The sequence below is a fragment of the Microcebus murinus genome, chromosome 13 (assembly GCF_040939455.1).
Source record: "Microcebus murinus isolate Inina chromosome 13, M.murinus_Inina_mat1.0, whole genome shotgun sequence".
Taxonomy (NCBI): Eukaryota; Metazoa; Chordata; class Mammalia; order Primates; family Cheirogaleidae; genus Microcebus; species Microcebus murinus.
In genome coordinates this window covers 37,725,113-37,751,584 of record NC_134116.1, presented here as the reverse complement: position 1 = coordinate 37,751,584, position 26,472 = coordinate 37,725,113, and the positions used below count along the sequence as shown (strand labels likewise).

Genomic DNA, 26,472 nt, shown 5'->3' with positions numbered 1-26,472 from the left:
ATGAAAACCAAAATGGATTTTATACTGTAGGTCAAAATAAGTGTGGAAAATTCTGCCATTTCCTCCATATGTATGCTTAGAATTCTTGAACAAATAACAGGAAGGTCCATTTCATTCACTTCACTAGTATAAGTGCCTTAGAAAAAAGATTAAAAAAATTCAATCAGTTCCCAAATTCTATGCTTTTTTTTTTTTTTTTACTTCTGTCAATTTTCTGACACATTTGACACAAGCAGGAAAATCACTTCAGTAAATTGAGCACTTGGAGCCTACAAATGTATTGAAGAATGCTGGCCTATATTATATATATGTATGTATATGTATCCCACATTGTTGTTGGTTTCTCATCTATTCTTTGCATCGAACCCAAGTTTCTGCTCTTTTTGGACAACCTGTACATTTTTAGCATCCTTTTGGCTTTCATAAAGTTGCAGCAGGCAACAGCTTTTGCAGGTTTTTTTTTTTTTTTTTTGAGTCTCACTTTGTTGCCCAGGCTAGAGTGAGTGCCGTGGTGTCAGCCTACCTCACAGCAACCTGAAACTCCTGGGCTCAAGCAATCCTACTGCCTCAGCATCCCGAGTAGCTGGGACTACAGGCATGTGCCACCATGCCTGGATAATTTTATATATATATATATATATTAGTTGGCCAATTAATTTCTTTCTATTTATAGTAGAGACGAGGTTTCGTTCTTGCTCAGGCTGGTTTTGAACTCCTGACCTTGAGCAATCCACCTGCCTCGGCCTCCCAGAGTGCTAGGATTACAGGCGTGAGCCACCGTGCCCGGCCTTTTTTTTTTTTTTTTTTTTTTTTAAGACAGAGTCTTGCTCTGTCTCTTGGGCTAGAGAGCAGTGGTGTCATTATAGCTCACAGTAACCTCACACTTCCAGGGTCAAACCATCCTTCTGCCCCAGCCTCCATAGTAGCTGAGAGACTATAGGTACGTGCCACAATGCCCAGCTAATTTTTCTATTATTTTTTTTGTAGAGATGGGGTCAGGCTGGTCTTGAACTCCTGAACTGAAGCCATCCTCCTGCCTCAGCCTCCCAGCGTGCTAGGATTACAGGTGTTAGCCCCTGCACCACACCTAGCATTGGCATTTTTGACACCAAGCTCTCTAGTAGCTAGCTAGTTACTGAGGTCGTCAGCCTTCTCCATATTCATCGGCAACCTGGTTTGTGTTCTTTTCCTGAAGTCCTGACTTACCAATTTTTTTTTCTTCAAACCTATCACTGGCTCCAAAATATTAAATCAGTTCCTTCTCCTGGGCTTTATTTAAAGATTATTCCCTATGAGCTGCCTCTTCATTCTTTAGTTTTCTTTTCTAGTATTTTATTTTTTTCCCCATGATCTTGAGGTTGAGGTTTTATATTTGGAATGTTTTTTATGCAATTCTTGATATTTGTTCCACATACTTAAGGAGATTCCACAAGAGCAGTCTTTATATGCATTGACATTTGTGTGTTCTTTCAGTTTTGGGTCTATTTGTAGAGAAATCTGAGATTTGTTTTCCTAACTATCTGATCTTTATCTTCCTATAAGTTAAGTCTTCATCTTCAGAATTCAACACAGCATCACTTCATTTTTAGGCCAGGAAGAAGCAGCACACTCCATCTCATTTCTTAAGGTTCACGTCTGCAAGAGGGTGGCTCTAGAAAGGTACCTTTCTTCTGGCTGGCTTGCACAACCAGAAGTCTGCAGGCTCTGGTATAGACCTTCACTTCCAATCCTGGGCACAGGACTAAATGCTCAGATCCCCGTTAGAATTTCTAGCCTCTTGAGCTTTCCATGAACTGTAGCTGTTTTTCATGATACAGCAATTGTGAACATGCTCCATTTTTCCAATGTAGAGCATCCTTACCCCTCTCACTTTGGCTGTGGTGTGTCAGAGAAACCCTGTCCCACTAAAGGGCCAGGGAGGTGTTGAGCTTCCCCTTCTGAGGAAATTTGGCTCAGGCTGGGAGGTCTTCTCTGGTTTGATCTGTCTACACTGGGCTTTCTGGCGGGCTCTCTTTGATTGTCACCAGGAGTTCAAGCCCATATTTTGTTTTGTGTTTTGTCATATATTTGAAAGATCTCCAGGGCATGCTGTGTTTTATGTATATTTGTATTGAGTACTAGTTTTGGCACTAAGGTATTTGAATGAATAACTGAAAGTGCTTGATTATCTGTCAATTACAGCATTTGGTAAACTTGTTCTGTAAGGGTCAGGATGGTTAATATTTTAGGATTTGTGGGCCACGGGTCTCTTCCAGGGCTATTCAACTTTCTCTGCCCATTGTAGTGAGAAATCTCACTGTAAATGGTTGGAAACTGTGTTCCAGTAAAACTATTTATAAAAGCAGGTTTGGCCAGCAGGCCCTACTTTGCCTACCCCTACTCTAAGATGTGGTTTTCAATAATATTAGGTTTATCAGTTCTTTTGTCTCTCATTTTACTTTTAGCATAGTACTGAGCAAATGTATACAGAAACTTGTTGGATGGATCAACAATAGTTTCTGTTGGCTGAATAATAATAACAACTGCTTTTCTGATGTTTTAAGGAAGTTTTCAGACAAGGGATTGTTTGTAGTTGAATTTTTATATATAATATTTGTATATACTTTAATTATATTTAAAAGAGGAGATTTAATTTTACGAAATGAAGAGTTTTGGTACGAAATGAAGAGTCCATTTAGGGTGTACTGTTTAAGCAAAACTGGAAGATTTTCTCTAAGCCAAACTGTGACTGAGAGAAGTGCTGTTTACAAAGCTCTAAAAAAATTAGTTTGGCTTCAGGTAATGTGAATATAGCTGAAATATCTCACTGTTGATAGACCAGTGACCTAATGTTTGAAGTATTATTCATGCCATCAATCTTCTGGGTGTGTGTCGAGTAGAGGATGTTTGCTCAGTTGCGTCTCCAAATGCAGACTGCTTTATCGTAAGAAGACATGCAGGATTTGTATGGTCTTGGCCAGACTTAGTGTCACAAGTTGTTTACTGTTAAACACAACGCGGAAATGCGTAATATCATGTTGCCGCCATCCCTGTAGCCGGCTAACTCATGTCAGCCTCAGTGAGCACGCAGGATGAGGAGTTTCGGCCACACTCTCAGCACCTGGGCTTCCGGGCGCCCTTCCCATGCTTCCCCGCAACCCTTTCACTCCATCCTCTAGAACAGTTGTTCTATAATGAACAGTCCAGCATTCACCTGTCTTTTCTCTCTCTTCCCTAAGAGGAAACCCAGTCCTCTGTTTTTCCTGTTGTGTTCTCAGTGGAGTTTGCTGTTTTCTCCACATCCTACGTACCTCAGCACTGAAAGAAGTGGCCGCTTCCAGACAGTTAGCCTGAAATGTTCACATAGAAATATCTGCCTTATCCCATTGGTTCATTGATCCAACGTCCTTCCTCCTCATTCTGATTCCGACCTCTCATGTACCCTTGACTCAGTGAAGACTGGGGTGCCTGGCTCCTTCCTTCCCACCCTCTCACCCAGCTGTCTTCCTGGATCCAGTGTAGACTGGAGGGACCTACAAGCCCGCTGGCCTCCCAATTCCATGACCTCCATTTCTATTCCAGCCACTTTTTTCAATGTCCTGATACTGGATTCAGTTACTTCCTGAAGAGGCTTTACTTTTGTATTGTTAAATCCCAGCATCTTACTCTGCACCTTGCCCAACATTTTACTTTGCAGCTTCAGCCTGCTTCATCAAAACTTCTTTACATTCTTGCTTGTTAATAGCCTCCTGTCTTCACTTCCTTCCCCTGCTTAGTGTAGTGTGCACAGGCTACTACTAAGCCGCTTTTGTCGTGACATCTTCAAACTTGCCATAGTGTCCTTTCCCATCTACCTGGGAAAACCCAACTGTTGACATTCTGGTCAGGGTTCCTGGTCCATACTAACTCCAGATTACAAATGCTGCTAGCTCTGTGGAGTGGGTAACAAGCCAACAGGCACCAGCTAGTTTCTTTTGTTAGTCCATTCGGTGTCTCTTACTTAAGAGGTTATTTCTTTATACATGACCTGCAGGAGTGCTACCATTTCCTAAATTCTTTTCTAGTTACTTTAGGATGCTGCATGCATGTTCAACTACTACTCATGTGCGTTTGGGGTTATTTTGGCAAGATTTAGCTCTTTCAGCCTGGAGGTTCACTTCATACCAGTTATCAAATGGCTGTGCCTTCTCAACCATTATCTTCCTGGAAAGTAATCTCTCTTTAGGAGAGTTAATATATTTCATCAAGGCTTTTTATAACTAATGCCGGTCTCATTTTGACTTTGGTTGGTAAAAGAAGGCTTTTATGTAAATGTGATGCAATTCTGAAGCATCTTGTTTGGCTTAGCTAATCTAGAGTTCATAAGGCACCGTGCATACTCCTGTGTAAATTAGTCTGCTCGTTTTGAAGATTAAGAGGACGCTATAGAAGCTGTAACTTTGCTCAGCTTCTCATGTTGAAGTGCCGGGGAGTGCCATGTATGGTCTCACTTAATAACTGTAGCTGTAATTTTGGGTCAAGTACATGAGTGAGCCGCATTATCTGGCCTTTTTGGGAATACAGTGTCCTGAATTATCAGCTTAGTGTTTTAAAAAGTAACATTAGTATTCATAATATCCATCCTCATTCTCATCCATGAAAGCACTTATTAAACAGCCACATTTTGAGAAATGTACAAATACAGATGAGTAAATAATGAAGGCAATTTTAAGTCCTTTTGTGTAGCACTGACATTTGTTCTATTATTAGCCTGTTTCTGGAATATGGGCTTTCATTGTGCAGCCATTAAGGAATTCATCAAAATTTTATATCGCCCATGCGGGTCTCCATTGTCTGTGGCTGCCATCTGGCTCTGCTTTGGGCTGGGGTGATAATTATTTCATGTGGCACTCACAGCCCTCCTCCCTACCTTCACGGAATCTGTTCCCCTTTTCCTCCAGCTTTTCCATCTTCTGACTCCATTCTCTGTTCCAGGATATAGGATAATTGTCATTATTCTCTGTTGGGGAGGGGAAATATTAGTTAACACTGGTTTTAGGCCTCTCCCTCTCCCCTCTAGGCATTTGTTAGGTCTTTTATTTCCTGCCAGAAGCTCAGAGTGTTTTTCCACAGTGTAGGTACCATCTGTCTGATCTGGTACTCTCGTCTCTGAATGTGGCCGGGGAGCAGAGGAGGCTGTTTGCTTCTCCTCCTCCTCCTCCTCCTCATGGCTGCCTCCTGTGGGTGGCAGGCAGCTCCCCCATCTCGCTCCCTTTCATTGCTCCTACCTTTTCATAAGGTCAAAGTATTTCTCCTGAATTGTGCTCTTTTTAGTCTCTGAACCTGAATTAAAGCTGCTCTCTATCCCTTGAACAGCAGTGTCTCTTTTAACCATTTTGCTTTTAGAAGAACTTAAGATTTAAAAACAACTAATCACAAATACTTATTGTCAGGCATGTTATGCAGTAGCAGGAGGCAGGAAAAGATGTGTAAAACCGTTACGAGGTTCCCTGACCTCAATAAAGTTTCAGTCTAGGACAAAAGAGAAGATGAGCAAAATGATGGTGACATAAGGCAGAATGGTGTGACTGCTGACTTAGTGGCTTAGAAAATCAGTGTCACAGAAGATGTGGAGGGAGAGGGACTCCTTTTAGGAGAGTAGTGTTTGGGGACGAGAGTGGAGAGATGGAACTGGAGTCATTGAGATGGAGGAATGAGGGTATTGAAGTTACTGGGCTCTTGTGTTTAGGTGGAATCAAGGATTCAGGTGTGAGTGTCAAGAGCTAAAGTCCTAAAGGTAGGTGGGAAGGCCTGACTCTGCAGGCTCAGTGAACCTTTGGAAGGTTTTGAGCAGTGGTTTTTTGTGAGAAAGACTTGATTTTTAAGGAATGATAGGCAGGCATTGAAGTGCAGAGCAGCAGAGCAGAGGAGTAAGGCACAGCAGTCAGGAGGAGGATGCTGAGGTTTGCATCTGCCAGAGGAGATGTCCCAGGACTATGAGCTACATGCATTTGGAGGGACAGGGAAGGTTCATTCTGATATGCTGATGTTTTGAGTCTGAGCTGTTGGGGCGAAGTTGGCATCATGATTTGACTAATGAAGTGAGGTGTGGTGGTTCAGTCTTGGGGGAGAGGGGCTTGGGGTAAGAGAAGGGAAGTATTTTTCATTTTTGCCCAATATAACTTGATTTTGTGTTTTTAACTTTGAAATGAGCTGTTTTTGTTGTATTTTTGTTGCATTTTCAGTGAGAAGTGCTCTACTGAGAGCAGGCCATTGGAGGCTGGAAGACAGCCTTGGGAGAGGGACCAGAGCTGTAGGTTTGGGACTACGTGCTTGCAGTTTGTACTTGAAGGAACAAAGTTTCTAAGGTGGGAAGAAGAGCTCCTAGCTGGTGAGCTTAGGAAGAATTTGAAGGAGGGAGTGTTTGGTAGGGCGAGCTTCACAGTTTCGAGGAGGGTGAAGTAATTGTCCTTGAGACGTCTTCAGATTAGCACATGCCCTCCTGCCACCCATGCTCCCTGACACCCAGCTGCTCCCTGCCCCAATCCTTCTCTATTTTGCCTAAGCATTCGGGCCAGGATCTTCCATTTATTATGGTTTGTTTTCTATCCATATTAACTCCCTTTGAACTGTAATTTAGGCTTAGCAGAATCCACGTATAACTGAAACTCATGAGCCTCAGAGAACCCAGAGTCATGAGCCCCCACTTCCCTACTGTGGGAAAGAAATCCTCCAGAGTATTAAGAGGAATCTTGGAAGTCTTGCTCAATCAAGGTGAATTACCTACATTTGGCTTCTGAACATTTTCTGTATCAGGAATTTGCTTTCTCCAAAAATGCACATCATTCCATTTTGGAATATTTTTTTAAATCGTAGAAAGTTGTTCCATGTTGTGGGTCTCAAATTTACAGTGGAACAGGTTATATATTTTAATGTGCAAATCTTTTCTTGAGAAGTCTCAAAATCAATTTTAGGGCTACAAAACCAGTTTTGTAGGAACATGTCAGAAGCTCATGTAGATTTAATAAAGGTGACAGACTACTGGTGTTATATAAAAGTATTTTTCATTTTTGACCAATATACCTTGATTTTGTGTTTTTAACTTTGAAATGAGCTGTTTTTATTGTATTTTTTTAATGTACCTGGATCTAACTATTAAAAATAGGGTAGGACAGTGGTCCCAAGGCTGAGGTTGAGACTTCTGCAGTACTAAAAATATGCCAGCAGGTGGCAGCAGAGAACAGCTACTGATTTCGCGTTTGGTTTTGTCAGACTCTGATAAAGAACCAACGCATTTAGAGCTGTAAGGAGAGGAGCTGATGATTTAGTACAAATTCTTTTTCTTATAGGGAAATCAAGTCTCATAGGAACCCTAGATACCTGTTCAAAATCGTGGAATCAGGACTTAATAGCAGGTCTGTCCAGTTCTTTCTACTAAAAACAGTGTTTCTCTGAAACCATTCTCAGTAAGACTCAGTAAGGACGCATCTGGAAAAGGAGGACTTCCAGGTGTCAGTCGAGGCCATTTGAGTCAGGATTTCTTAGAGAAAGGCCTGGGACCAGGATATATATATGTGTATATGTGTATGTGTGTGTGTGTGTGTGTGTATATATATATATATATATATATATATATATATGTTTTTAAACGAGGTCCATACTAAATTCTGAATTGACAAGGGAGTACTTTCTACAGGGCAGGTGTTATGCTAGGCCTTGAGGATACAAAGAAGAAAGCCCATGTCCTTTCAAACTGGCACACCTGCCGGACCAGACTGGTGGTTGCATGAGTGAGGCAGGGTGAGCATGGAAGCCTGAGGGCACGGCTACTGTCCCCAGTGTGTGTTCTCTCCAGAGCAGCCAGTCACTAACTCAGGGGCAGCCAGTGGTGGCTATGAGGTAGGGCATGCCCAGCATTGCCAGACCGTTTCTTTTTCAAAGAGAAGCTAGCAGTCCACATGTTTATTTGATATTTCCCAACTTCTGCATACTGCGTGGGCCAATCACAACATGTCTGCAGGTTGGAATCAGCCTGTGGGCTGTTCTCTCTCCTTAGGGAGCTTGGATTCTAAAGGACATGTGGGTAGACGTGAGGAAATGGTGCATCGAGGGCACAGAGAGCTGTCAACACTGCTGAGTGAGGTCAAGCCAACTTTCTGAAGGCCAGTTCTCAAGGCCACCAATGTTTTTTGGGAAAAACAAACTCGCTCATCTGCATGGGCCCAGTCTTCTTTTCCTTTGTTATCCTTAAAGGGAATGTGCATATTGGTCTTGCATATGTCTCAGTGCACCAGGTTAGTGTTTAAAAAAATTATTCTCTGTGCTTCAAATTTTGTAATGTTTAAGCAAATGATTGCAATAAATAGAAGTGTAATTATTACTTGCTCAAGGATAATTGGTCAAGGATAAATTAATAATTATGCTTTGCAGAGGCATCAGCATATCTACTTTTGAGATAAATAAGCTGGAAACTTTGTTGAGATCTGCTAAGACCCTAGAAAGAATCCAGGAGAAACTTTGTTCATGCAAGTTGTTTGAGGAAAACAAGTTTCTTCACAGTTCTGTTGCTGGGAATGTAATGAACTCACAGTGGGGAGTTAGTGGGGACTTCTATAAGCGCCTTTGTATGGGCCTATTGCTTATGTGTGTTCTGTGCTTCGTGACCATGTAATTAAAGTGAATTATGAAAAAAGATAATTTGTGCACTTGAGAAAACCTAGTCCTGTGAGAAAACCTAGTCCTAGGAACTAGTCCTAGTCCTGTGGAAATTTTTAGATATAATGCAAAGATGATGTACATAAAAACAGAAAGATAGATGCAAATATATGAAAGGAAATATAATCATACTTTAATACTAAAATATTAGTTTTTAGTGAGGATGTGAGGTAGCAGGACTGAGAATTCATTTTGCAAATTAAGACCTATTCCTGTAAAAATATATATAAATTTTTTGGTGGTATAGGAATTTAGAGTACAGGAATTGCTTAAATAGCTTAACTTATATTGAACTTCTTTTGTGTGGGGTATGGAGATGGTATAAAAGGCCTTTGTAACTATTTTTTAAAAATTCATTTTTATTAAATTTGAATACAATGCACAAATTGTAAGTGTAGAGTTCAATGAGTTTTTTAGAAAACAGATTTATTGTTATATATTTCACATAGCAAATAATTTTTAAAGTGTAAAATCTATTGGTTTTCAGTATATTCACAGAATTGTCCAACTATCACCCCTGTCTAATTTCAAAACTTTTGTGTGTGTGTGTGTGAGATGGGGTGTTGCTCTGTTGCTCAGGTTTGAGCGCAGTGGCATTATCATAGCTGACTGCAACCTCAAACTCCTGGGCTCAAGTGATCCTCCTGCCTCAGCCTCCTGAGTAGCTTTTTTTTTTTTTTTGCTGCTGTTGTAAATGACAATGAGTTTTGTGTTTGGTTCTCAGCTTGGTCATTATTGTTGTATAGATTCTTTGAGGAATCTCCATGCTCTTTTCCATAGAGGTTGTACTAACTTACATTCCTACTAACAGTGTGTAAATGCTTATACACTGTTGATACCCTTTTCACCACATCCACACCAACGTATATTTTTTTTATTTTTGGACATTTTAATAATGGCCATTCTAACTGGGAATTGGGGTAAGGTGGTGTCTCATTGTGGATTTAATTTGCATTTCCCTGATGATTAGTGATACTGAACATTTTTTCATATGTTTGTTGGCCATTTGTTTATTTTCTTTTGAAAAATGTTCATTTCATTTGCCCATTTTTTTAATGGGGTTATTTGCTTTTTTTCTTGCTACTTTGAGTTTCTTGTAGATTCTGGATATTAGTCCTTTGTTGGATGCATGGTTTGTGAATATTTTTTCCCCCAATCTGTAAGCTGTCTGTTTACTTATTTGTTTTTCCATGCAGAAGTTTTTAGTTTAATTAAGTTCTATTTATTTTTATTTCTGTTGCATTTGCTTTGGTTTTTTTTTTTTTTTTTTTTGAGACAGAGTCTCACTTTGTTGCCCCGGCTAGAGTGAGTGCCGTGGCGTCAGCCTAGCTCACAGCAACCTCAAACTCCTGGGCTTGAGCGATCCTTCTGCCTCAGCCTCCCGAGTAGCTGGGACTACAGGCATGAGCCACCATGCCCAGCTAATTTTTTATATATATATCAGTTAGCCAATTAATTTCTTTCTATTTATAGTAGAGACGGGGTCTCGCTCTTGCTCAGGCTGGTTTTGAACTCCTGACCTTGAGCAATCCGCCCGCCTCAGCCTCCCAGAGAGCTAGGATTACAGGCGTGAGCCACCACGCCCGGCCTGCCTTTGGGTTCTTAACCATGAATTATTTGCCTAGGCCAATGTCCAAAAGGGTTTTTCCTAGGGTTTCTTCTAGAATTTTTATTGTTTAAATCTTACATTTAAGTCTTTGATTTATCATTAGTTAATTTTTATATATGGTGAGAGACAGGGATCCAGTTTTACTCTTTTTCGTGTAGCTATCCAGTGTTCCCAGCACCATTTATCAAATATAATATCCTTATATAAATAAGGATATCCTTATATAAATATAACATCCCCAGTGTATGTTTTTGTCTGCTTTGTCAAAGATCAGTTAGCTGTAGATATTTGGCTTTATTTCTAGGTTCTCTATTCTCTTCCATGGATCTATGTGTCTACTTTTATACCAATATCTTGCTGTTTGGGTTATAATTGCCTTGTAGTATAATTTGAAGGTGAGTAATGTGATGCCTCTGGATTTGTTCTTTTTGCTTAGAATTGCTTTGGCTATTCAGGCTCATTTGTAGGTTACATATGAATTTTAGTATTGTTTTTCTAATTCTGTGAAAAATGATATTAGAACTTTGATAGGAATTGCACTGAATCTGTAGATCACTTTGGGTAATATGTTCATTTTCCACAATGTTGATTCTTTTAATCCATGTGCATTGGGTGTTTTTCCATTTGCTTGTGTAATCTTTGATTTCTTTTATCAGTGTTTTTTTTTCTTTTTCCCAAATAGTCTCTTCTGCAAACAATTTATCATCAGTGTTTTGTTGTTCTCCTTGTAGAGATCTTTCACTTCCTTGGTTAACCCTTTGCACTCGGATGTCAAGTGTGGATAACGTCGAGTGGATGATGAGAAAAAAGCAAGCAAGTGCAAAGGGTTAACTTTATTTGTAGGTTTTTTTTTTTTTTGCTGCTGTTGTAAATGACAATGAGTTTTGGGTTTGGTTCTCAGCTTGGTCATTATTGTTGTATAGCAGTACTACTGATTTGAGTACATTGATTTTATAAACAAACTTTACTGGATTCATTTATCAAATCTGTGAGTCTTTTGGAGGAGTCTTTAGAGTTTTCTAGGTATAAGCTCATATAATGGGCAAACAGAGATAGTTTGACTTCTTTTCCAATTTGGATATCCTTTATTTCTTTCTCTTGCCTGACTGCTGTGGCTATTGTATTATGGAAACTCCAATACTGTGTTGAATAAAAGTGGTGAAAGTAGGCATCCTTGTCTTATTCTAGTTCTTAGGGGGAATGCTTTCAGCTTTTTCCCATTCTGCATGATGTTGACTGTGGGTTTATTGTATGTGGCGTTTATTAATTGAGGTGTGTTCCTTCTATACTTAGTTTGTTGGGGGGTTTTTATCATGAAGGGATGCTGGATTTAATCAAATGCTTTTCTGTATGTATAGAAATGATCATATGGTTTTTGTTTTTAATTCTGTTTATGTGAGGAATCACATTTGACTTGCTTGTGTTAACCATAGTTGCATCCCTAGGATGAAACCCAGTTGATCATGATGAATTCTTTTTTTGATATGCCGTTGGATTTGGTTCCCTAGTATTTTGTTGAGGATTTTTGCATTTGTGTTCATCAGAGATACTGGTCTGTAGTTTTCTTTTTTGTTGTGTCCTTTCCTGGCTCTGGTATCAGTATAATACTGAGTTTGTAGAATGAGATAGGGAGGATTCCCTCCTTCTCGATCTTTTGGAACAGTTTTAGGAGGATTGGTATTAGTTCTTTTATGAACTTCTGGTAGAATTTGGCTGTGAATCTGTCTGGTCCTGGGTTTTTTTTGTTTGCTTGTTTGTTTGTTTGGAGATGTTTTTATTACTGATTCAATCTCACTACTTATTATTGGGCTATTCAGGATTTCTATTTCTTGCTGATTCAAGCTTAGGGAGTTACATGTTTCCAGGACTTTATCCATTTCCTCTAGATTTTCTAGTTCGAGTGCACAGAGGTATCCATAGTAATCTCAAGTCAGATTTTGTATTTCTGTGGTATCAGTTGTAATGTCTCCTTTTTCATTTCTGATTAAGCTTATTTGAATCTTGTCCTTTTTTTTTTTATTTGGTTATTCTAGCTAGTGCTCTGTCAATTTTGTTTACCTTTTCAAATAACCAACTTTTCATTTCATTGATTCTTTTTTTTTTGAGACAGAGTCTCGCTTTGTTGCCTAGGCTAGAGGGAGTGCCGTGGCATCAGCCCTAGCTCACAGCAACCTCAAACTCCTGGGCTCAAGCAATCCTACTGCCTCAGCCTCCCGATTAGCTGGGACTACAGGCATGCGCCACCATGCCCGGCTAATTTTTTTCTATATATTAGTTGGCCAATTAATTTCTTTCTATTTATAGAGTCTCGCTCTTCTTGGTCAGGATGGTTTCGAACTCCTGACCTTGAGCAATCCGCCCACCTCGGCCTCCCAGAGTGCTAGGATTACAGGTGTGAGCCACCACACCCGGCTCATTTCATTGATTCTTTGTGTTTTATTTGTTTGTTTTGTTTAGTTTTGCTCTGATCTTTATTATTTCTTTTCTTCTATTACCCTTGCATTTGGTTTGTTCTTGTTTTTGTTTCCTTGAGGTTGATATTAGGTTGTCAATTTCTGATCTTTCCTTTTTAATGTAGGCATTTAGTGCTATAAACTTCCCCCTTAGCATTACTTTTTTTGTATTTCAGAAGTTCTGATTGCTTGTGTCACTGTTATCATTTATTTTGAAAATTTTTTTGATTTCCACCTTGATTTCATCATTGACCCAATGATCATTCAAAAACAGGTTAATTTTTATGTATTTGTATAGTTTTGAGATTTCCTCTTGGAATTGATTTCAGGTTTTATTCTGCTGGGATTTGAAAAGATGCTTGGTATGATTTTGATTTTTGAAAATTTTTTGAGACTTGATTTGTGGCTTATCATATGGCCTACCTTGAAGAATGTTCCACGTGCAGCTGAAAAGAATGTATATTCTGCAGTTGTTGGGTAAAATGTTCTGTAAATGTCTGTTAGGTCCATTTGTTCTAGAGTCCAGTTTAAGTGCAATGTTTCTTTGTTGACTTTCTTCCTCGTTGAACTGTCTAGTCCTGTCAGTGGAGTACTGAAGTCTTCCACTATTATTGTATTGCTGTCCTTCTCTTTCCTTAGGTTTAGTAATATTTGTTTTATGAATCTGGGAGCTCTGGCATTAGGTACATATATATTTAGGCTTGTTATATCTTCTTGTTTGATCCTTTCTTTTATCATTATACAACGACCTTTTTGCTTCTTGTTACTATTGTTATTTTAAAGTCTGTTTGATACCTGTTTGCTTTTTTTTTTTTTTTAGACAGAGTCTCACTCTGTTGCCCTGGCTAGAGTGCCCGTGGCATCAGCCTAGCTCACAGCAACCTCAAATCCCCCGGGCTCAAGCAATCCTACTGCCTCAGCCTCCCGAGTAGCTGGGACTACAGGCATGTGCCACCATGCCTGGCTAATTTTTTCTATATATATTAGTTGGCCAATTAATTTCTTTCTATTTGTAGTAGAGTCGGGGTCTCGCTCTTGCCTAAGGGTGGTTTCGAACTCCTGACCTTGCGCAACCGTCCGCCTTGGCCTCCCAGAGCACTAGGATTTTAGGCGTGAGCCACCACGCCCGTCCCCTGTTCGCTTTTGGTTTCCATTTGCTTGGAATATTTTTTTCTACCCCTTTAAGTCTGTAAGAATCTTCATGCATTAAGTGGGTCTCTTGGATGCAACAGATATTTGTGTTGTGTTTTTTCATCCATTCTGCCCCTTTTCCATCTTACTTGAGCATTTATCATCCACTGTGGCTGTGACTTTTGCAGTTTAGACTGTGACAGCAAAACTAGCATGAATTACTTTTCTTTCTTCACAATTTCCTGGATAGAAGATTTGTTCTTACCATAGATCTTATCAACCTCAGCATCTGATTTTTTTTCCTTCCTTAAATTGAGAATGTTCACTTTTTCCCTTAAAGGAAACACTTGATGGCTTCTCTTTGGCATATCTGAATTGCCAGCATCACTACTCCTGTTCTTTGCTGTCATTATTAAAAGGAGACTTGCACATAAGCACTGTCATACCTCGACAGTCAATCCAATTACTGAGATGGCTACCAAGTGACTCATGGGCAGAGAATGCATCCTACACCATGGATTTGATGGACAAAGGGACGATTCACATCCCTGGGGCAGGGATGGGATGGGGCAGGACAGCTTAAGATTTCATCACAGTGCTCAGAATGGTGTGCAATTTAAAACTTAGGAATTGTTTATTTCTGGAATTTTCCATTTAATATTTTTGGACAGAAGTTGACCTGGGATAACTAAAACTGCAGAAAGTGAAACCATGGATGAGGGGGAACCACTGTACTTCATTCTTCTTATTGCTGAATAATATTCCATTGTGTGGTTACACCATATTTATTTATCAGTTGATGGACATTTGAGTTGTTTTCACCTTTTGGCTAATATGAGTAATGCTGTTATGAACATTCAAATATAGGTTTTTGTGTGAGGATATGTTTTCTTTCACTTAAGTGCTAGGAATAGAATTGTAGCTGTCTCTTTGCTTCCTAGAAATTCATTGTTGAATTGAAAGGTTGACAAATGGGTACCAGAAGGACTACATTGTTGTTGGCTTGCAGTAGGAATCCATCAAGAACCATTGTAGAAATTCCTGTGAAACAGGCATCTCAACTCCATTCCTTGATATCAAACTTGCACTGGATAATAAAGTATATCATAGGCAGCAAAGGTGTAACTATCAATTTGACGTTCATATAAAATAAGTAGTGACTCTCACCTGAAATGCAGAAACACTATTTCCCAAATGAATATTTCCCACAGCCGTGTCTCTCATAGTAATTCACAGGGAGGTAAGCAGGTAATTGTTGAGACTTGCTAATATGTGTGTGACATTTCTGCCAAAACCAACATCATCTTTTTACTCTTGAGAACCCATGATTATATTAAGCATTTGAACTATACTTAAAATATCCTGATAATGGATGTTCACATCTACTTGTGCCTTGTGTGCTAGTTATTTAAAAACTCCTTGATCTAGAAAAAAAATAATTTAAGACTAGGCTTTTGCTAGACCTTTTTCCCTTGGGGTATTTTCCATATTGTCTGCAACAACATAAATTGAAGTATTAACCTATACTTAGAGAGAAAATGTAATTTGCTCTTTAGAAGTAGTTTTTGTCATTGTTAACAGAACAAAATATAGCTGTAAAACGAGCACAGTTTTTGTATGTGATGTTTGCAGTGAACTTAACCGACTGCTAATAGGGCTCAGGTTTCTTGGATTTTGATGTATTGATGAAACCTCGCACATAAATTGTCAGCCCTGTAGTCAATCTGCCTTTCTTTTCTTAGTTTTGTTTAGTTTTCTTCAGTTGTATTTCATTTTTGGCTTGTTAAAAAATTGTGGTTGAACAAAAATAATTTGAAAATAAGCTAAAATTTGGTTCTGATATGGGGAAGTGGGCTGCTTCTTCTAAACTAGAAATTATATTTAAACTTATTCTGGATCTTTTTACCCTCAAAATGTGAATGTAACTGACATTTGGACTAATGATGATTGAGTGAAGATTTTGAGTGTTAGACAGTTGGCTTTTAATTATTGAGGCACACAACCTGGATGGCGCTTTGCATTTTGCTGTCAGTTTCCCGTCTCTTCCCTCCTGACTTGTTGGCTTTTCCCTAGAAGAAGGTAAAGTGGGAGGTATAATTTATACTAGCTGCTCTAAGATGAAGGTTTTAAGGTAGTACTGGGGCAGGAAAAATGTATAGACTTGTGACCACTGTGAAACTTTTGGATTCCATTTATAGTTCAGTGATCTGTGCAATTCTGATTACCACTATCTTGGAAGACTGTGAGCTGGCTTTGGTTTTGCTATCAAATGATATTAGTATTGGCAAAAATAGCCCTAGCATACTCCAGAATATTATGTAGTACAATGCCAAATCTTAGCAGAGGCTGGTAACTTGAGCATTATGTCCCTTAAAGGAATGTTATTTGCTGAATGTACAATATAAGTTAACCAAGAACACACTGTAATTCAGAGGGTTAACCACATATGCCATTTTGACTACAAATTTCAAAACAGGGTTAGACTTTTTACAGAGGAATTTCCAAGAATTGCTTCATCTTTTTATATTCCTAGTGCCATGCACCATGCCAAGTATGTAGATAACAGATTGCCATTAAATGAATTCTGAATGAATGAATAAATGAATGCTTTTTATATATCTTAGTTAAAATTAAGACAGATTATTTAAATGGAAAGTTAAATTCTAACGTATCTTTAGCCTGGAAAAACTTTCATGTAGCAAATCACTAGTGGTGATAAGTTTTCAACTTTGAAGGTTTCAACCAGCAATGTTCTGCTTCAAAAAGGCGTGTATCACTAGAGTGACATGTTTCCACGGACTCTTGTATGTTTTTATTCTTGAGTTGTTAACAAAACTAGGATGGGTTCTGTCCTGTGCAGGAGAAGGCTACTTTAATAAAGTGATTTCAGCAACTGAGGCAGGTTCTTCCTCCAAAACACAACCAATCCCCTCATCCATTCGACACATACCTGAAATCTAACCATCAGTTTTGTCTTTTTCTGTCTTTAATTCCTGTAAATAAATGGCAATTATTGGTAGGAAGAGTAAAACCTAAGTGATGATATGTGTAAGCCAGGAGTCCTTAAACTATGGCCCATGGGTCACATGCGGCCCATGGAGGACATTTATCTGGCCCACTGGGTGTTTTTGCTGTCGCTGCCTGTCCTGCTTAGCAGCCGACTTGTCCCGGGCACACAGTGCGCATGTGTGGAATGTGCGCCACACTCTCCAACGGTCTGAGGGACAGTGGACTGGCCCCCTGTTTAAAAAGTTTGAGGACCCCTGGTGTAAGCTGTATTTCAGCCAGTGGGAAGTGGGCTAAGAAAGTCCTGCCTTTGGGAGTATGCAGTGCAGCCTGGGATGCTTGGGGACACAGAGGGTAAGTCCCTAATGACATCTGAGAGTTCGCAGAGTGCTTTCACAGACACTGTCATTCGGTGCTCAGTGCCCTGTTATCTAGGGAGCTATGTTATCGGTCTCAACTTGAGTTGTAACTCAGTTTCCTCATGTGTAGACTGAGGGTAAGAGTTCCCAACACATATGACTGCTCTGAGGATTCAGGCCTAAAGTGTTGGCTGTCATAATCTGGGTTCCTGTTTTGTAGCTGAGGTTAACTGAGGCCTGGAGAAGTTAGGAGACTAAATCTTCATTGCTCGAGGCATCTGGTACTCCCATCTCAGCCTCTCTAAGTTCTTTTTTTTTGGGGGGGGGGTGGATGTGGCTCACACTATGAGAGTAGTTTAGAAAGGGCCAAACCCAACCTTTTGGCTTCTCTAGTATCACAAATGACCTATCCAATAATTTTACTCTGGAACAGGAAAGAGATAGGAGATAGGCATTTGTTCTATTTAAAATTATGTTCAGTTTTTCCCTAACATGTTTACAGAGAGCCATAATCCTTGCATTTATACATCTTTGGCATGTGTGACTGATGAGATCTGTCAACATTGCCGTGTCATAAATAATGAGAGACATCTCATGGAATTCATTATAAAAATAAGACCTGTTTTGTGAAGTCCTAGGGATTATATAATGGTTGTTTCAAAAATGAAGTTTAATGAAAGAGAGCAGATAGGGGTGTTTTTAACTTACTGACAGCTTTGGAGGGTAACTAAAAAGTGTCCACCTCCTTAATGTGTACCAGCCCGGGGCTTCTCTCTGTGGAAACAATGCCCTGTGTGGGCCATCTCAATATAAGGTCACAATATGTGAACACTCACTTATCTCCATGAGTGGACAATTAAGGCAGACCTATGTCTTGTGAAGAGCTTCATGGTGTGGTCTCTGTGTACCACGTGGCTTTTAATGTTAAATGTTCCTCGGAATTTTTTTTTTTTTTTTTTGCATTACTGATGTTAAAATGATTGGCATGATAATGATGTGTATCTTAAATATCATGAGCTAGTAGCTGATCTGTCAATTAGTAAGTAACTTAATTGGAATCAACTGTGAGCCCAGTTGAAGCTCATAGCCTAGTTTTTGCCTGGAAACACCCCTTACTCCCTTTTAAAACAAGCTCAAACAGGCACTATGTTTTTGCACTGTGATTTGCACAAAAATATGGTAGTGTGTGCTTTTGGGATTCTAGACGCCTTTTAAATGGGTGCTTAAAAGAAACCGAAAAAATCTAAAGGGGACGAGTGCCTGCTGACTTGCATTTGTGGGTGTTTTGCTGCTAACCAGTCTGGTATGAAGTGGTCTTTGAGAGGTTCCCAGAATGTTTGGGATTTAAGTCTTGTGGATTATGTGGTCAGAATTGCAACTGAGCGATGGAGCTTTGAGGAAGCTCGTTGCTTCTATTGGTGGGAAATCTTACCCAGCAGGAGGGTTAAAATAAAGCCATAAACAAAACAGTAAAGAGCATAAAGATAATTCCCATTTGTTTATTAAATTAATACATTTCGTAGGAAAAGGCATGGGTTTTTTTTGGAATCTATGAACTTGGCACTTATTGCCTATGTATTTTAGCTGATGTTTTCTTCCACAAAATCTGCCCTTTAAAAACCTATCAAGGGCTTTTCTGGAGGCTACAGGTGGTAAGACAGGTTTGGCAGCAGTGTTTGTACAGAATATGCCCTGGGCAGGCTGCTCCGCCCTTCTCACGCTCTGGTGGACTAATTATAACCACAGAGGAAGAGTCTCACCCAAGGGCTTCACACTCGGCCATGTCGATTTGTAGTTTCTTTCCAGCAGGATGGCTGCTGGACTACTTTTTCCTAGAAGAGACAAGATATTTTCACGTATCACTTGTGTACTGTGAAGTAGATAGGGCAGGTATTTCTTTCCCTTTAAAAATTAGGGGGCTGAGTGGTGACATAGAAGTGTGTCTTGTGAGAGGAGTCCAGGCTTAAACCCCAGGTTCTGTCCCCTAATGCCCATCTCCTCGGATTATTTCAGGTGGCAGTGGTTTTATTTAACTGCGTTAGGAAAATATGGAAAGAGGGAAGCGAGAGAGAGGAAAATATTTTGTACAAAAGGCAAGGTGTGGCTGTTTGACTGCATAGTGATCACTCCTGTTTGTGTTGACTTTTGATAACTTAAGTGGGAAACACGTGGTCTCTATTTAGGTCCTATGAATCACAGGCTCATTGCGTAAAATGTTTCACACCTTAAATAACTTGCTAATGAGTAAGGTTCAAAATTATTGAAAAACTAAATGAGTAATTGTTAGATGAGAGCTACTAAAGAGTTCTTTCAAAAGTCTGTAATTTCTTTCAGAATACTGGATTCTTAACATAAGAATGGGTTCACATTTTAAAGTACGATTTATTATTCTTTAGGTGACAGGTGATGTCACTACTGTTGGCTCCCTTTCCTCCCACCCAGATGGGGACCCAGGCCTAGGAATTGTTCCTGAAGCAGCTTTTCCCCACAGTAGTCTCCATTTTCTCTGTTACTGTTTCCCCTATGGAATCCCCTTCCCTATACCAGTCACTTTACCCTCTAGAGACAGAATCTAGATATTTTTTAGTGGTTTCACTAAGATCATTGGTGGTGGTAACTGCAGGTGGCCTGTTCATACATAATAGCCTTAAGTTGGGAATTGTCAGTTTAAAATATTTACCATCTTACCTGTCTCTCTTTTGTTTCTGCATGTCAGGATTTGATAGTCTGCTTTCTAGGATCTTTCGATAAAGAGCTCTTTACACAAAGTAGGGACAGTTCATGAATAAGTTTAAAGAGGACCCTCTGCTATTTAGCTTTCTAATGAAACTTGAGGAATTTAAAGAGGGAATTGAAATTAGTAATGTGTATATTCAGTACAGTTGGTATTTCAAGTTTATATCTTAAATTGGTTCTAATTCATTCTTAGAATAGGTCACCTATAGGTTTTTTAAAAAAATATATAAAATATGTTGGAAATTTACCTTCTAACTTTTATCACCCAATAAAATGGTTACATTATAGAAAACACTCATTGTGGCTTTTTCTGCGTATATTTGTTCCTACTAAAATGGTTAAATTCTCTTTGTAACATAATTTTCTGTAAAGAATGGCTTATGGATATAACAGTTTATATATGCACATCTGTCAGATATAACATTAGATGCATATTAATTAATCTAATACTGAATTTGACTTGTGTGCTATCCCTGCTTAGGAGAAAATTAACACCCAAATCTGTCTTTCAGGCAGTTACAGAGAAGAATTTTGAAACAAAGGATTTTCGAGCTTCTCTAGAAAATGGTGTTCTGCTGTGTGAGTAAGTATTCAAAGCATTTAAATCATAATTCAAAAGCAGAGGGGTGTGTGTGTGCATGTGCGTGTGTGCAGGAGCTATGAGGTTATGAGGTGTCTTCACCCCCCCTTCTCCCATAGCCACCATAGTCACAGGTATGTCTTCTTGGTCGCAGGTGACATTTGATTCCTGCAAATTGACACCCTACAGTGTGAGACAGTAGGAAGAAGGGGTTATCAGTCTCTGCCTTTACAGATAGCATTGGTGAGATATATATTATTTTTAATTAGTAAACAAGAAAGATTCTTTTCTTGCATGGTAGGCCAGTTGGGGGGGGGTGGTTGAGGAGGAGTCTTCTTACATTTTACCACCCGTCTCTTACTCTAAATATTTCAACATGTGGAAGTGCCTGGTTTAGAAGTTAATATAAAACTTCTTTTCTTCATCAATAAATCATGATGATTGGAGTGGTAAATTTTTCTTTTAAGCTTTAAGTGGAGTCATTAACTTACCAAAATCAATGTGATTTATGCACCATTCATTGAATTAATAGATATTACTGAGAGCCACATCCCAGGCTTTGCTTACCATAAGTAAAATAGGCCGGTGCCATGATTGATGGTATAAGGCCTACACTGTGTATGTTTAGTGCAATGTTTTATTCCCTAATGGATGCATAGTACAGTTAGCCAGGTATGTGACCCTTAGGGGTAAGGAACAGGCAGGCCTGCAAGGCATAAGGATGAAGTCCTGGGTGAGGGTGCAGGTTGCAAAAGTGAGCAAATAAATTCCTAGAATGTGCTTGAATACCTACCCACATTTTTGAAGGCACTTGGCTATTTCAATCTAAACACTTATCACATAGGTATTTATGGAACCTGTCCACTTGTAAGCACTGAGTGTATGCATTAGTACTTCGATGATTTTGATTATCCTTTTGAAGGAAGTTGTTTGCAGCAAAAGTCTGGAGTCAAAGGGCCTAGATAGATTCCTTGCTCTGTTACTTTTGAATGTTTGAACAAGTGACTTAACATCTTTGTACATTTGATCAAGGGACTTAACATTTGAGCCTTATTTTCTCATCTCTAAAGTGGAGATCAAGTTATCTAATCTGCCTAATTCACAGGGTTGCCAAGTTTAATAATATATGTTAATATATTAATATTAAGGTTTTGATAAACTATCAAACTTTGTATAGATACAAATTGTTGCTAGGAATATGGCCATGTAAACAATATTCTTTATCTCATCAGCCCTGTTGGTAGATGTTCAAACTTCTTTGCAATAGAGTGATATTAATTTGTTCCATATGAAGTTGCTGGTATTAAACCTTTTATGACCTACAGAAGTCTCAATTTCTTGTGGTTTCACCTGAGGTACTCCAGGACAGACATATGAAGAAGGGCCACGAATAAAGTTTAAAGCATTTTTCTTGTCCTCTTCCAATGTCACATTCATTATCATTGTTGAATAGTGTTTAATCTAATTTAAGTAGGTCACATAGTCAGCCCAATTGGTCACTGATGGGAAATTACTTTATCTTGATTCAAAAACTATCTGTTTAGTACCTAGTGTTTTTTAAATTAATGTTTCCCAAAAGTAGCTTAAGTAAATAAATATTAAGGCCTGGTAATCAGCAATTGTAGTTTACTGTGGGACAGACACCAAAGCACTGCATAACATTTGTATTAAAAAAATCTTTCTCTAAATTATAAATCACATTGTTAACAGTCGCTGGTTAACGAAGGCACATTAATCTAAAAACTATGGTGTTAAAAATCAATTCAGGTATAGTCAGTATGAATCTGTAACTGAAGAAAGCCTAGCTGGCTGATCTGTAAAATGATAATGTGGGCACCACTGTTTGCGACCACGTTCATCTGAGTTATATAAAATGCCTAAGAGGAAACTAAGTCGGCTGTTCAGAGGCCTAGTGTTTTAAGTCTTGACTTTTAAATTAGCAGTAAATGTAGTAAGCGTTCTGTCTTTGAGCATATTTTATCCATTAGAGATCTCAAGTTTTAGCTGAAATATGATTAGGATATTTTTAAAATCTGAATCCTTTTTTTTTTTTTTTAAACAGGAAAAGGCTGACTTCTGTTTGGCTCAGTGCCAGAGCATATTTCTTGTCAAATATAAGGAAGGGTGTACTTGTTGCCTATTAAAAATCCCAGGCATCCTCATTATCACCATTTAAAGGGTTTTGTTAATATTTCATCTGGTAATTTCAGCAGTTTTTTTTTTTTTTTATCCTTCAGTAGTGCTTTTCCCTTTTTGAACTGGCATTCTGAGATATCAAAGTCAAAAGTTGGAGGAGCTTATTATAGCTTTCACCCAACTGGCAGTGTACTGCTATTTCAGATAGTCTAAATTGGGTACAAACTCTTCTCTGAGGTGTCAGGCAAGATGCACATTTGAGTAATGCAGGATAGTTATGTACATACATTGCCTTTTAATCTGATTGACTATTGAAGTTAGTATCTTCTTGTTAATCATTTTAGTGCCATTTAGTTTGCACGACTGTGGGATCTAGTGAGTTGAGGGATCAAGAACATTCCCCTGTTAAAGTCTATTGTAGTACTTCATTTCCTGTTTACCTTGGACATGTAATTTCTCTTGCTTTTACTAAACAGTGAGATGGGAACACAATCTGATTTTTTTATTTTTCTAATTAATATAAGATTGACAAGAATGTATATAGTGATTTTAACTTCTTGTTATAATTTTCTATGAATTTTATTAATAGTATTCATTAATCTGTCTCCTGTCTTCAGTGTTTTTTAGTGTTTTTTAGCTCTCTTCTCAGCAGAGCTTCTCATGGAGCCCAGAGGCTTTCTTGTAATGGGGAAGGCTTTAGTATTCATGAGGACTGCCTTACTGTAATATATTTTATAAAAAAAATATTTGTCACTACATAAATGTCCACAATCTTGTTTTGCTCTGGGTTCTAGCAGAATTATTTCTCTTCTCTAAACATATTTGGTTGAGGCATATCCAGCTAATGATATCAGTTAGTCATTTCCCAGTTACTCATCTTATAATGACCATCTTGGAAATATTCAAATGAAAACACTCTTTAGATCTCTTATGAAGTAAGAAGATTTGCTCCAAGGTAGTCTGATTGGGTGTGTCTCTGGTAAGTCAGTTTGTACTTCCTGCCCCTGGGATGGTCCCAAGTCTTTGCTCTATTCCCATTCAGCCATGCATCAGAAGTTTATGTCTTTTTGAACACATGGCTTACGCCATTGAGAACAGTCTTCTCACACTGTGTCAACAGGTCTTCTTTTCCTTTGCTTGCAGCTTGGAAAGAATGGAGCGAGATGTTTACCTCTTAGTTTGTGAGATCCTGTCTGTTTATATCTGCCATGTGACCACTACACTGTCTGCCTAAAAGTACTATAATATTTTATTAAATATACATTCAATAGAAGAAGAATTGTTTGCACAAATACTACTGCTCACTACAGGAGACTCAGATGATTGTTTTAAGGCATTGGATAAGAGAGAACTTTGCACTTGTCATTCCAGCCAAGAGAGCTCTATCTTTTTGTTAGAGTTGGAGACTTCCACACATCAGTAGCCCCTGGGGCTTCTCAGCAGAGCTTGTGGAGCCCAGAGGCTTTCATGTAATGGGGAAGGCTTTCTTCTTAGCGCTCTTTCTGGTTTTGAATTTCCTGAGGATGGTTGCTTACATACAGTGCTCCAGCATGCCAGCACTGTCTATTGACATGACCCCATTATTACAGCCTTTTGAAATTTAAGTAGTGAAAACTGTTTTTCTTCACTTCAAGTAATATAAACATTGAAGTTTCCATGTTACTTGATAACCCAGCAGTAGGCAAACAAAGATGCAAGGGTTCAAGCTCATAAAGATAATTCAAAAGTTTTAAACTTCTTTCTCTGCATGGCAGTATTTTTATGGCTGGCATCTGTGTGCCCTCTTTTTAACTTCCACAGTCCATTTTGCCTGTAATTTAATATCTGTATATAGCAAAAAAATGCCATTTATTTTAAAGCAGTATATCAAGTTGAAGGTCAGCTTAGCAAACATCAACTTACAAATTCACTTTTGTTATGGTAGCCACCCTCTACAGACTCATTTCAAGTTTTGTTGAGTTTTTTTTTTTTTTTTTTTACATTGTGGCCTCAAACTTGAGGTTTAAAACCACAGAGAGAGAGAACTACATAGGACTCTCATTTACACAAAGGGATTGAGAAGAATTTAGTAATATTACTTAATAGTGAAATGACAGAACCAGGACAGGAACCCAGAGTCCCCCTGTTAAATGCCTTTTGCTTTTTGTTATTGTTTTTTGTTTTGGAGAATTTTTTTTTTTTTTTTTTTTTTTTTGTAAGAGCAACTTTTGGTTTCACAGAAAAATCAAGAGGAAGATACAGTTATCCTATGTTACCCCTGCCCCTACACATGCACAGCCTCCTCCATTATCAACATCCCGCACCAGAGAGGTATGTTTGTTACCATTGATGAACCTACACTGACACATCCTTATCACCCAGAGTCCATAGTTTACATTAGGGTTCCTTCTTGGTGTCCTACATTCCGTGAGTTTGCACAAATGTAAGGTGACATGAATCTACCATTGTAGTATCAAACAGAATAGTCCATTACCCTAAAAATCTTCTGTGGTCCGCCTGTTCATCTCTCCCTCCCTCCTAACCCCTGGTAACTGCTGATCTTTTTACTGTCTTCATAGTTTTGCCTTTTTCAGAGTGTCATAAAGTTGGAATCACATGGTATGTAGCCTTTTCAGGCTTCTTTCACGTGGCAGTATGCATTTAGGTTGTTTTATGTCTTTTCACAGCTTGATAGCTCATTTATTTTTAGCACTAATATTCCATTGTCTGGGTGTAACCCAGTTTTTCCATTCATCTAATGAAGGACATCTTGGTTGTTTCCAAATTCTGGCAATTATAAGTAAAACTGCTATAAACATCCATGTGCAAGTTTATATGTAAACATAAGTTTTCAATTTCTTTGGGTAAATACCAAGGAGCATGATTGCCGGATTGTATGGTAAATTAGTATGTTTAGAGAGAAACTGTTGAACTTCAGTTTGAAGACAATCACTTCAAAGTGACCGTCTCATTTTGCATTCCTACCAGCAGTGAATGAGAGTTCCTGTTGCTCCACATCCTTACCAGCATTTGGTGTTATCACTGTGCTGAATTTTGGCCATTGTAATAGGTGTGTAATAGTATCTCATTGTTGCTTTAATTTGTATTTCCCTGATAACATATGATGTGGAGTATCTTTTTCATATGCTTATTTTCCATCTACATATCCTCCTTGGTGAGAAGTCTGTTTAAGTCTTTGGCCCATTTTAAAAATCAGGTTTTCTTATTGTTGGGTTTTCAGAGTTCTTTATATATATTGGATAACATTCCTTTATAAGCTATGTCTTTTGCAAATATTTTCTCTCAATTTATGGCTTATCTTTTCATTTTCTTGACAGTGTCTTTCGCAAAGCAGAAATATTTAATTTTAATGAAATTCAGTGTATCAGTTCTTCTTTTTTTATGATTTGTGCCTTTGATGTCACATCTAAAAAGTCATTGCTAAACCCAAGGTCATATAGATTGTTTCCTATGTTATCTTCTAGGAGTTTTATAGTTTTGAGTTTTACATTAGGTCTGTGATTCTGTTGATTGTTGTGAAGGGTATAAGTTCTGTGTCTAAATGCCCTTTGTTTTTGATGTGATATTGGAAAATTTCCTGCTACTCAGTGAAATCCATTAAGTTCTTCAGAATAAGAATAATCTGCGATCAGGGTGTTCAAGCTTTGTTAGACTCACTTCAGGATGCTTCAAATGTAACAGTGAGGCTAAAAAGAAAGTCCGGTCATAATAAAGTGATGACTATACATTACATTGGTACTGACGTGTTGCTGTTCCACACACTTTCTCATGTTAGCATTTATTGTTAAC

At 38.6% G+C, this 26,472-nt stretch overlaps 1 protein-coding gene across 8 annotated transcripts in view; it reads left to right on the top strand.

Moving 5' to 3' along the window:
• LMO7 (LIM domain 7) overlaps positions 1-26,472 on the top strand; it is a 196,754-nt gene that overhangs the window by 47,492 nt on the left and 122,790 nt on the right. For all 8 annotated transcript variants that reach the window (XM_012737046.2, XM_012737055.2, XM_012737054.2 and 5 more), the window contains exon 3: positions 20,480-20,550. In XM_012737046.2, the coding sequence (XP_012592500.2) occupies positions 20,480-20,550 (71 nt within the window). The remainder of the gene's footprint in view (positions 1-20,479; positions 20,551-26,472) is intronic.